The sequence below is a fragment of the Photinus pyralis genome, unplaced genomic scaffold, assembly GCF_008802855.1.
Source record: "Photinus pyralis isolate 1611_PpyrPB1 unplaced genomic scaffold, Ppyr1.3 Ppyr1.4_LG4, whole genome shotgun sequence".
NCBI classification, from domain to species: domain Eukaryota; kingdom Metazoa; phylum Arthropoda; class Insecta; order Coleoptera; family Lampyridae; genus Photinus; species Photinus pyralis.
Genome location: NW_022170511.1, coordinates 34003336 through 34015453, shown reverse-complemented (window position 1 = coordinate 34015453; position 12118 = coordinate 34003336). Strand labels below are relative to the sequence as shown.

Genomic DNA, 12118 nt, shown 5'->3' with positions numbered 1-12118 from the left:
CCCGTGCGACTCTTGTTCGAGATCAGTGAGCGAGGGAGGGGGGGGGGGGTTAAAATTAATGTTATCTCTCATTGTATTCTAATTAAAGGTCTCAAAGAAAGGAACCGTTTTCTACCAACTACTGCCCGGAGGGGAAGGGGGGGGGGAGTGGAACTAGTTTTATCCTTCATGGTATTCTAATGGAAGGTCTCAACGAAAGCAATTAATTTCTACCATCCATAGCCCTCCTCCTCGATCTCTTATCGTGATCGGGTATATTCCCTTATACCTCAAGAAGGGATTGTCGGAAGAGAGTACTCACAAAGGGCGATTGAGACGTCTGCCAGAAACGTATCCATTGGTGATGTCAAAACAAAAGCTATTTCGGTTAAAAAAATGCGCTTTATCTGCACAAGAGTCGTGCACAATTTATACTTGTTTTATGTTAAATACGTTTTACGAGAAAGAGTTACTTTAGATTTATAGATACATTTTTTTCTAGAAGACGGATTGCAATATTCTAAATTAAATATGACCCGAAGGCTGAGGAACCGTAGTTATAATCAGCATAGTATTGAAGTTAGCTAAGTTCATTCAGTTCAGGGTCGTTAATCGTGTATCAAATGGAAGGGCAATCAGCTAAAAGGGGTAATACTTATTTCTTTGAGTTAGGTAATTAAAAATTCCAACTTCATATTTCGCTTGTCGGTACTAAGGGTCCCTGGTTCGAACATCCGGGTTTGGGCATGGATAATTGTAAATGTATAGTGGGTTGGGCTGGTAGAGCAGCATCGGCTGAAACCCTGTCCACTCAAAAATAAAGGCAAAAATAAATAAAATAAAATAAATAAATCTAATTAAAATAGTTTATAGTTTGTTTACATTTTACAGTAACCTTTCATCTTTACTTAATTATTTTATTAACGAGCTTATAATTTTTCGGTGTCTGTCCGTCTGTTACCACGATATCTCGATAACGAATGGACCGATTACGATGAAATTTTGTAGGTAGATTCTTTATCAAATTTGTAGATCGCAGTTCGTGAATGGGTAGTGTAGGTCACAAAATAAGGAATGCCCTTTTGACATATCTGTTACTTATGAACCGAATTGCATGAAATTCAGTATGGGCATAGATTTATAGCCAATTCCATAAGTTGAGCATGCTATAGCCATGCTATAGCCATAGCTCGTTTGCTATATTTGTTTATACGTTTGTTTAGGTAACTTAGGATTCATATACAGGGTGATTCCTATAGTACCTGCCACCGTTTGGGAGCGTATAGGGGGTGCCTAGGGGAGTATTTTGATATAGGACACTTGGGGTCGGAAATCTAAAATAAGGGCGCCAGAACCAAATTTATCTTCTGGAATTTCACGCCTGTATGTAGGCAACCCAACCGACCGACGTTTCGCGCGGAGCGATGCAGAGCGAGTTAGCGCGAGGAAGCGACATGGGAGGGAAGGAGGGAAAACGACAGTCAAAAGCAATAACGTTTACAAGTGTTCAACGTGGCCACCGTTGTTCTCAATGCACTTCCTACATCTAGCCAACTATTATTATACTATTGCCATAGTGTTTATTCACTTGATACGCGTCGTTGCAGACGGGATTTCGTGGGTTTAAACAAAATTCTGATCAAGTGTCAGCCACACATCGCCGCCTGAGATCGCTCCGTGTGCACCGCCGGCCGGTTGGGTTGCCTACCTACAGGCGCGAAATTCCAGAAGGTAAATTTGGCTCTGGCACCCTTATTTTAGATTTCCGACCCCAAGTGTGCTATATCAAAATACTCCCCTACGCACCACCTACACGCTCCCAAACGGTGGCAGGTACTATAGGAATCACCCTGTATATGATGATATTCACAAAGGTCCACGAGATCAATTAACTGCTGACATTATTTTGTAGCTGAACATACACAACGATAGTAGTAATAAACTCATATTTGAAGATATGACTGGTAATGAGGCTGAGTTACCGCTACCCGTGGTACTATCCCTATGTTTAGGTGGTGCAGCGGTGGTGTTCATATCAATAACAGATGGTGTGGTAACAATTGGTTTAGCAACGGAAGTCGACGTAGTTGTATCGACTTTTCGAATTGTCGAATCGATCCAATCGATGTAGTAAGCCACATTAGTGAAAACCTCAGGATAGGTCTTGTGCGCACAACCCACGCCGAATGAGACAATTCCCATGAGGACTCCATTGCAAGTTAGTGGCCCTCCAGAATCTCCCTGTCAATGAGTTTTTGAAAACTATTTTGTCAGCAACATGATACTTACTTGACAAGCCCCTTCCAGTTTGTCTGACATTGCGCACACCATGCCGTTTGTGATTTGAGTACCGGCTAGCTCATACTGAATCGCGCATTCAGACAAAGGGTAAATCTCCATGTTTGCCCAATAGAGGTATATGGTGGGTTTCTTTGATCCCTAGAACATTAAGTTAGTGCGTATTCGGTTAAAAGTTAGTTTTCTCTTCTTTACAAAAGATTTAACTCCCCATCCGGAAACAATGCAAGATCCAGAATTTCTATCCTCTTTCGCGAATGGTATTGAATCGATAATGCTTCCAGGCTTCAGAGGCAACTCCGATTTCAGCTAAAATTTGTATTAGCAATTGCCACAAGCCATTTCGAGTACTTACCTTAATTAAGCCGATATCGTTCGACATGTTGATAGGATCAGGTACTTGTGTACCTGATTTTCAATATGTTAAGACTGTACATTTAAATACTTTAACTGTCTCTGCAAATGATGTTTTCACAAAACTTGAACAATTGAATACTAAAAAAGGTGTCGGCCCAGATGGAGTACCACCACTAATCTTAAAGGAGTGCCGTTTTACTTTGGCAAAACCATTGCTGTTCCTTTATTCGCTATCACTTAAATCTGGATACTTTCCTATACAATGGAAAGAAAGTTTTTTAATACCATTACACAAAGCGGGAGATAGGGATTTAGTGCAAAATTACAGGCCAATATCAAGAATTTCACAAATACCAAAGATTTTTGAAAAAATCGTTTCTGATAAAGTTACACCCATTTTAAATTGTTTATTGACCGATCACCAGCACGGTTTTGTGAAACATAGATCAACACAAACCAACTTAATAACGTACAAACACCACTTACTCAATGCCATGGAAAATCGTATACAAGTGGATGCCATTTACACGGACTTTACTAAAGCATTCGATAGGGTGTCTCACAAAATTTTGCTTGCCAAACTGGATGCAATGGGGGTGTCTGGTAATTTTAATGTATGGCTTTCTAGCTACTTATCCGAACGAACACAAACTGTATTGATACAAAATTATTTTAAAACCAAAAAAATCAAAATTACATCTGGTTTACCTCAAGGTGGTCATTTGTCTCCAGTTTTATTTAATTGTTTTATTAATGATGTATGTGATTTCGTAATACACTGTAAATACCTTTTGTTCGCTGATGATCTTAAAATGTATACTGAAATCAAATCATTGCAAGATTGCCTTAATATGCAGCTTGACCTTGATAACTTGGAGAAGTGGTGTAAATTGAATGAAATGGAGTTAAATGTAGGTAAATGCAAATCCATCAGCTTTTACAGAATAAAAAATCCAATTAAATTCAATTACTGCCTAGGGCAAAAAGTACTCGAAAATGTGACATTAATTAAAGATCTAGGTGTTCATTTTGATTGCGAACTTACATTTACTGATCACATCAATATTACTGTTAATACAGCACTAAAGATGTTAGGGTTTGTGAAAAGGTCGTGTGGAATGCTTAAGCGTGTGTCTTGCATTAAAGCTGTTTACATAGCTTTTGTCCGTAGCATTCTAGAATATTGTTCAATTGTCTGGTGACCATATTATGTAACTCACTCTGTTAGACTAGAAAAAGTACAAAATAAGCTGTTAAGATTCTTGGCATACAAATTAGGAGATAATGTTGATAGCATAGACTACTCACTAATTAGGGTCATGGCATGGTAAACATCAAACCATTAAATCTTCGTCGACAAGCAGCTGAGCAGATCTTCTTGTTTAAATTATTAAATGGAGAAGTTCATGCTAGTGAACTACTACACAGTCTAAATTTTCTGGCACCCATCAAAAGAACTAGCAGCAAGAAATTATTTTACATTAATATGCATAGAACTAATTACGCCATGTTTTCACCAATTGATAAGATTTGCTCAGATGCAAACGGGCTTAATATTAACATGTTTAGTGTACCATTCTCGAAGTTCCGGAGAGAACTGGAACATAAATTGTATGGTTAAGTTATTTGTAATTTTTATAATGGATATTATTGTCCGTCAAATATATATTTAAAGTATTTAAAGTATCATATTGCTCATGAGGGACAATTTGTTCGACATATCTCACCGTGCTATTTTGTTTAACATCCAAAAGTATTTGTCCCGCCAAAACGTATATTACACGCGCGGGTACTGCCATATACAGATCGAAGAAGGAGACCCCAACACAATGCGCCGCCGACAATATGTGTGTTGGCGAAATAATTGATCCTCCACAGAAGTGGCTATTCCGAGTTGCTGATCTTAATCCAACCTGAAGTTAAGAAACTGTAGCTGCTCTTAAAGCTAAATGCAAGCAAATAAATTATCCCTAACTATATACTAATTGCAGCATTTCCTTCTAATTTATTATCTAAGAATTAAGATAAGAACACCCTTCATCTATCATAAAACAATGTAACTCAATTCGGATCATACCTGGTATGGAAATTGCCCTTCCTTCGCTCGTTGGCCACCGACTATACGCATGTCGCATAATCCTACAAGCATTGTTAAAGATAACAGTGTCGAAATAAATGTACCTACTACTTACCGGTGCGTATGAATAGATTAACGCAAAAAAAGACAGTAAGAAAATTTATTGACATCATAGCGCACCTCACAGCAATGGATTGGCAGACGATGTTACCTACCTAACCTTAGTACGGTAGGTGCTTATAAATAAAATCTTTATCTTTTTGATAGTATCAGAATATGTAAGCTTAAGGATGTTTATCGACAAAATGACAGCATATCTTGGAACAAACAAACATTTAAAAATAAGACATATAGGCACCAATTAACGAAATCAATTTTTAATGTCTGTCCATTCGTTTGTCCGCCCATCCCTGTACACAACGCTCTTTTTAAAGGCGGTCGATCGTGTTGAAATTTAGTGCAGGTACAGTCAATCGACATAGTTGTCGATATTAGTCAGATAATGATCTAAGGATTTTCCATGAAGTACATTAGTCTAGGAGCTAGCCCATGTCACGTGTGCGGTTGTACGTCCTCTAAGTTTGGTTGCGAGGATTTGTTAAGCATCTATGGGAGTATTAAAAAAATTTGGTCACATATCATGGTCTCCATAGTTAAAATATCCCCCACGTGGCTAGATTTTTTGTTAAGTATATATCCTCACACAATGGTTCAATTTTAATCTTTTAAAGAAAGTTTTGCTGATTTTTTGAAGGCAAACAAGTTTTGTAATTAGAAATTATTTAGTAAATCAAAGTTTTTAAGATAGGTACATTAAGTGTTTTAGTAAACCCTCTTGGCGAAGGCTTGTTGATTTTGTTGTAATTACAATATTGTTATGGTCTATGGCGTTCTTCAATTGATAAGATGGCCTGCGGACCTCCTCAAATTATAATCTTCCTTACGCAATATTGAGAAAATCTTAAATTCGGTGGTTTCTACTGGGGAATATCGATGTAGAAAGCACTATCCGCCAAATCCGGTAGGTAATAATGAAGATAAACGTAAGCAGGAAGTAAGAAGCCTTAAAATGATTATTCAAAGTCAAAAGGAAAATGCGTAATTTTTTGAACATACCGAAAACGGCCTTAGAGCATGTAAAATACATCTGCAAATGCATCATGGAAGCGCCGAAAGCAAAATAATATGGGAAAACTTCACTAAACTTATACAGTATCAATAAAAATCCCAAAAAGACCGACAAAAATTGTCAAGTAACTGTAATGGCGTGTATTCTTCTCTTGTCTTTGTAAAAAGAAGTACGTTGCCTAAAGAAATTAAAGAAAACTCTGCACGACCTCCGTCGGCAAAACCAAGAACTATGTGAAAGAAACGTATACTAAGATAACATTTTATAATTGATCATGTTTTTCATGTTATTCATCGTTTAAAATAGTTCCTCAGGAATGAACGCACTGTAAATTATTTAAAAATTTTTATGATTTTTGATACCATAAATTGCTTTGACAAGTCTAACAAAAGATTCCCGTTTTTTCAACGCAAACTAGTAAAATTATAAAATTAATTAACACAACAATTTTCCTCAATTCAAGTTTTTCTCTTACATTTGATTATGCAATATAATAAGTTTATGTTGCTATATTCAAAAAAGTGTGCTCTTTAAGAATAGATAATAAAATCTAGTACATACAATTTAGAAAATATGCCCCCCTTGACCATGCAGAAGTACGCCACTGACCACAAATGACGTAGATTGATATCAAATTTTTTTGGATAAATTGAAAAAATTGATTGTTCTGAAGATATTTTCAGTGCTCCAGACAACATTTTCACTCTGTATACAAAAACCAAGTTAATGTGTTTGATTCTTTTCTTTTTTTCAGGTTATTGCTACCCCTGTTTCAAATCCATTACTTTTTGTTGGGTAGTTAGGGGGTGGCGCTGGCGTCTCTGTAGCTACATCTTTTTGTTTACGACAGAGTTGGGCTCTTTCCAAGACGCTCTTATGCCAATATTCATCCTGCAGTCAAGTAAGGCCTATAAACATGATATTCTTTAATTAGTATCTAAAGTTGAATTGCGAACGTGTATTTTTACTCTTTTAGCGAAATCTACCAAAATGCCAATTGTGGGCGAACGCGACGGCGGAAGTGGGTCTCGACGAAGAGAATTCAGTAGCCCCCGAGAAGATCTTACTGATGGAGATCGAGCTAGCTAGTTCAAAATGGTATACGAAATGTCATACGTGTACTGCTTCATCAGAACTAATATTCGAGAAAATAAAGCGCGTTATGATAAGAGCGAGTGTTCAAGCAGGGTCGAAACGTTACATAATGTTGCCGGTTCTAAAACCGTTGCGACGGAGTCAAGGGTAATTCTTTGTGAGGAACCTGAAGCACAGTTTTGCCAGATTCAAATTCGTCAACCATCTCTCGAGAATTTCGAGAACATTTCAACTCATCGATAAGTGTAAGTTAGATGAATTTTTTATATTTTATCAAAATAGGCATCGACCGTTTTTGGGGATTTTGTGTGAAAAATTTGCACCTAAAGTCATTTTAACGTTCCTGTAGAAGTTGATTTACGGGAATTTATCCCGTGAACCAATTTGTGTATTTTTTTATGAATGATAAGTGAACCCAAACCAAAGATATTGATAAATTCTCTCTCATTAATTGTGAAATTGATGTTTAAGTTCATTAAATACCATTCTTTTGTGTGGGTTAAATTTTATTTAGTATCCAGAGGCGTGTAAATTTGTACCAGATGTATGATTATTTACAAATAAAAAGTCCTGCTAATTAATGATATTTGGACGTGATCACGAGACAGGATTTAACTTTATTTTGTATTTGTTACATGAAGTACATCAATCTTTTAGATCACAACCAATGTAAAGAAAACTGGAGTTGGAACGATATTATTTTGAACAATACATTTAAACATTCAATTTGTATGAGTACTTATTTGAGAGTGGTCAAACCAGAGCATCAGGTTTAAATTTTTAGATTATAAGTGGAGATAAAGAACCAACCTTCCGCAAGGTAAAAGTCCTCGATAATAATAATGTAACGTGATTTATAAATTCGGGTTCGATTTATATCAATATTTATTAAACAAAACTAAAACACTATAAAAACCGTACAATTTATATCGATTATTTATATCACACACTTCGTAATTTATATTTCCGCGCTCGATGTTTCATACGTACTCGATCTCGTTCGATAGTAGACTGCCGCGATGTTCGGTCCGCAACCATTTATACACGCAAGCAATGTAAGTCCCGAACATTCTCGAATACGCGTAGAAAATTCCAGAGCGCCAAAGGCGACGTCATGTCTGGAACATTTCCGTTACACTGCCCCCTTCTTAATTCTGGACGTCTCGTTCAGAAACTGCGTTAGTATTACTTTTTAATACCTCGTGTCGGAATCTGCAGTCAGAGCCTGCTCGACAAACACCTTTCTTGAAAAAGTAACAGTCCACAGTTTTGCGGAGGGTCGTCCCCTGTGGGTTGAAGCAGCATACTGTAATTCGAACGCTAGTGTTTCTAAAAATCACTTCGATCATGGTTCGCACTATTTTCCAGTCCAACCCATCTAAACCACATCCAATCTTCGGGATCGCCAAGCTATTTATGTCATAGTATGCCATGAGTTTCTTTAAGTTTTTTTAAAGCAGACCAGAGGTTTTCATAGGTGGGTTTGCCTTCTGACGTTTTCTTTGAAACCAAGTAGAACAAAGAGCGTTGACTATCTTCCAAGCGCAGTACTTTACCCACTCGTGGTCTTTGCTTTATCAACTCGTCTATTCTTCCAAATCTTTTCCGGAATACGGAAGCTATACCTCTACCCATGCGAAGGTCTTCGGCGACACAATGGGCGATGGAAACGTTAACCGGAAGCTCAAAAATATTTTGACAAATTTCCTGAGTAACGCCAAATCGAGCTTTCTTCCGCTGGGCGTAATTTGACATAAAATCGTTAAAGTTTGGCTCGATCCCAAAGCTGCGTTCCTCTTCTCGAATACCTCTAACTTCTTCGTTGTTGTTGGATCCGGCATATCGTGCGAGTCGATTAATGTGGACAACTTTCGGTTTCCGGTGGTTCATTCTGATACGATATATCACGTCATTTATTTTCTTGATCACCTCATACGGACCTTCCCATTGTGTTTGTAGCTTGGGAGAAAGACCTCTTCGTCTCTGTGGATTGTGCAGCCATACCAGATCTCCAGCTTCAAAAGTTTCATTGGCCGAGCGGAGGTTGTATTGATTTTTCATGCGATCGCTGGCAATCTGAATATGACTTCTAGCCAAGTCGTGAATGTCATTCATCTTCGCCTTTAGTTGGTCAACATAACTTTCACCTGCGACATATTCTTCATGGGGTTTACGCCCAAACTCGAGATCACATGGAAGGCGTAGTTCACGACCCAACATAAGGCAGGCAGGAGTCTGACCCGTGGTCTCGTTGACGGCTGATCGATATGCCATAAGGAACAGGTGGAGGTACTGGTCCCAATTTTTCTGATGTTCTGCCACGACTTTTGAAAGATATTTACCCATCGTTCGATTCATTCTCTCAACCATTCCATCTGACTGAGGATGCAAAGGTGTTGTTCTGGTTTTATTGGCTCCTACCAATCGACAAACATCTTGGAACAAAGCCGATTCAAAGTTCCTTCCTTGGTCTGAATGGATTTCTATAGGAACACCAAAACGTGTAAAGAACTCCTTTACCAACACTTCTGCAACTGTTGCTGCCTCTTGGTTTGGAATGGCGTAAGCTTCAGTCCACTTTGTGAAATAATCCATAGCGACTAGGATATATTTATTTCCGCCATCTGTCTCGGGAAACGGTCCTGCGATATCGATAGCAACTCGTTCCATCGGACTACCAACGTTATACTGCCTCATGGGTGCCTTCTTCTTGGAAACTGGTCCGTTTCCAATAGCACATAACTCACATTTTTGACACCATCGCCGGACATCTTCTTTACGGTTGACCCAATAGAATCGCTCACGTACCCTTTGCAACGTTTTCGTAATACCAAAGTGTCCTCCGGAAGCGCCGTCATGCAATTTTCGCAATACTTCCGACACTTTGCTTCTAGGTACTACTAATTGCAGCGTCGATTCGGTGCCATCTTCACTTTCAAGGGTCCTATACAACAGGTTGTCTTTCAGAGTCGGGCTATTCCATTGGCCCCAATAACTTTTTACTTCAGGACTTGTGGCACTAATGCCCTGCCAGCCTGGTCTTTGTCCGTGGCGCATCCAATTCAGAACAGTTTTTATACTTGGGTCGTTTTCTTGGGCCGTTTTGATTTCGCTTGGCTTCCATTCCTCACTCTCTACAGTTGTTCGTCGCAGATGGCCAATCTTGTCTTCTATTTTAGAACAATGTGTGCAGTTGTCCTTGCACGGTCTTCTTGACAAAGCGTCTGCATTTTTGTGAACTTTTCCAGACGACGAAATGTTTACAGTGAAGATCGGGGCTTTGTTTCTGCAGGTCGACGATAGCCCCTTCCTGTCGACCTTTCTTAGTTTTCCGACTGCTGCAATGGTTTTTGGCAGTTGCGGCGAACGTGTCCAATCTCGCCGTGGTTCACGTTTCTTTGCCAGTGACTGTATTGCTTTATTGATCTTTTCTTCCATTACTTTACTGACCTTTTCTTCCACTTCTTTACTGACCTTTTCTTCAAAACTTTCAGAGCCACCTTCCTCTTCGATGGTTCTTACCCGGCTCTCACTGCGAGGTTCCACCATACGTACTCGCGCACTTCCATGACTAGCTTTCTTGGCGGCTTCGAATTCTAACGCATGGGCCAAAGCTTTCTCAATTTTGTCGTGCCTAGCCAGTCTCAAAGCCTGCTGGGCATCTCCATCACGAACGGCATCGATAAATGTTTGTACAGCCAGTTGATCAAGAAAGCTCTCCGGTGCCGTAGGGTATGCCAATCGAATCAGTCTAGCGATGTCCGCTTCAAGTTCCTGCAAACTTTCTCCAGGTTTCTGCATTCGGTTCTTGACCTGGGCATAGTAAACTTGCTGAAGGTGTTTATCGCCATATCGCATTTCGAGTCGCGCTACTATTTGTTGGAAGTTCTGTTGATCCTCGGGGATGGTCCGCAACACATCCAGAGCATCTCCTCTCAGAGCAAGAATCAGGGCTGTAGTTTTGTCTTGAAGAGTCCATTTATTTGCCGCAGCCGCTGCTTCAAACTGTCGAACGTACGTGGTCCAAGGAATCTTACCATCAAAAGTAGGTGGCTTTACTCGGGCTTGCTGAACGTCGCCTTCTACTCTTGTATTTGTTTCTGGGTCGACCTTCTTGTAATGAGTAGACTGTGGCACCTCAAGAAGACGGTCCATCAGTAATTCATCTGGGGCACTACTAGTACGCTCTTCCGTAGTCAGTCGCAAGAATTGCTCGCGCAGCTCTTCATACTTGTGCTCAATCTCAACGAATGTTGCTTTAAATGTTTTGGAAACTTCCATAATTCTATCTTCAACTTTTTCTTCAAATGATGTAGAGACTTCTTCGATAATCTTTCTAGAATTTTCCTCCATCTTCTCGAATTTCTCTTGAATATTTCTAGAATTTTCTTCATTAATACCGCGATCGAGATCTTAAACATTAATTTAAAGTGCGTTGCGAATTGGTCAAGTAACAATGGTTTGAGTTTAAACATAAAAAAATGTGAACTTATGTGTTGTGGTTCCAAAACTATGTGTCAAAAAGCCTTATCATTAGTGACAAATCGTGTTTTGATAAGTGGCACCGTAATACCCTTTAACCCTACAGTAAAAAATCTGGGTATCTTCCTTGATCAACATCTAACATTTGAATCTCATATCACCAAAAAGTGTAGCCAAGGATATGCCAAATTTTCCTACATGTATAAATTTAAAGACCTTCTACCTGCAAAAACAAAATGGAACTTGATGAATACCTTAGTTTTAAGTAATCTAGATTATTGTTCTAGTGTGTATTTTCCATTATTGACAGCTAAATTGAAACATAAATTGCAAGTTCTGCAAAATTGTTGCTTACGTTTTGCTTATAAAATTAGTAAACAGGACCATATAACACCCCATTATGTTAGCTTAGGACATCTTAAACTAGAACATCGCTTCTATCTCATGTATACTTGCACTATTTATACTATAATCAATTCCCTTAGACCAACTTATCTATTCGAATTACTGCAAACTAGACAAGAATTACACACACGCGATCTAAGACATGTTCAACGCTACAATATACCAGCTCATGTAAGCCAAAAAGTTGAAAGTTCATTTGAATACATAGCATCAAAAATACTGAATACTAATATGATTGATTTTACAACGTCCAATAACATTAATTCATTTAGGAGAACTATGAAGAAGAAGCTGTT

The 12118-nt window shown here is 38.7% G+C and overlaps 1 protein-coding gene across 1 annotated transcript; it reads right to left on the bottom strand.

Moving 5' to 3' along the window:
* Nucleotides 1-1863: 1863 nt before the first annotated feature.
* On the bottom strand, nt 1864-3275 carry LOC116169094 (trypsin alpha-like). Its single transcript, XM_031485122.1, has 5 exons — nt 3121-3275; nt 2633-2889; nt 2473-2586; nt 2269-2418; nt 1864-2220 (listed from the first exon to the last, which is right to left on the bottom strand). The coding sequence occupies exons 2-5, from the start codon at nt 2657-2659 to the stop codon at nt 1864-1866; spliced, it is 648 nt and encodes a 215-aa protein (XP_031340982.1). The 5' UTR covers nt 2660-2889; nt 3121-3275.
* Nucleotides 3276-12118: the final 8843 nt, after the last annotated feature.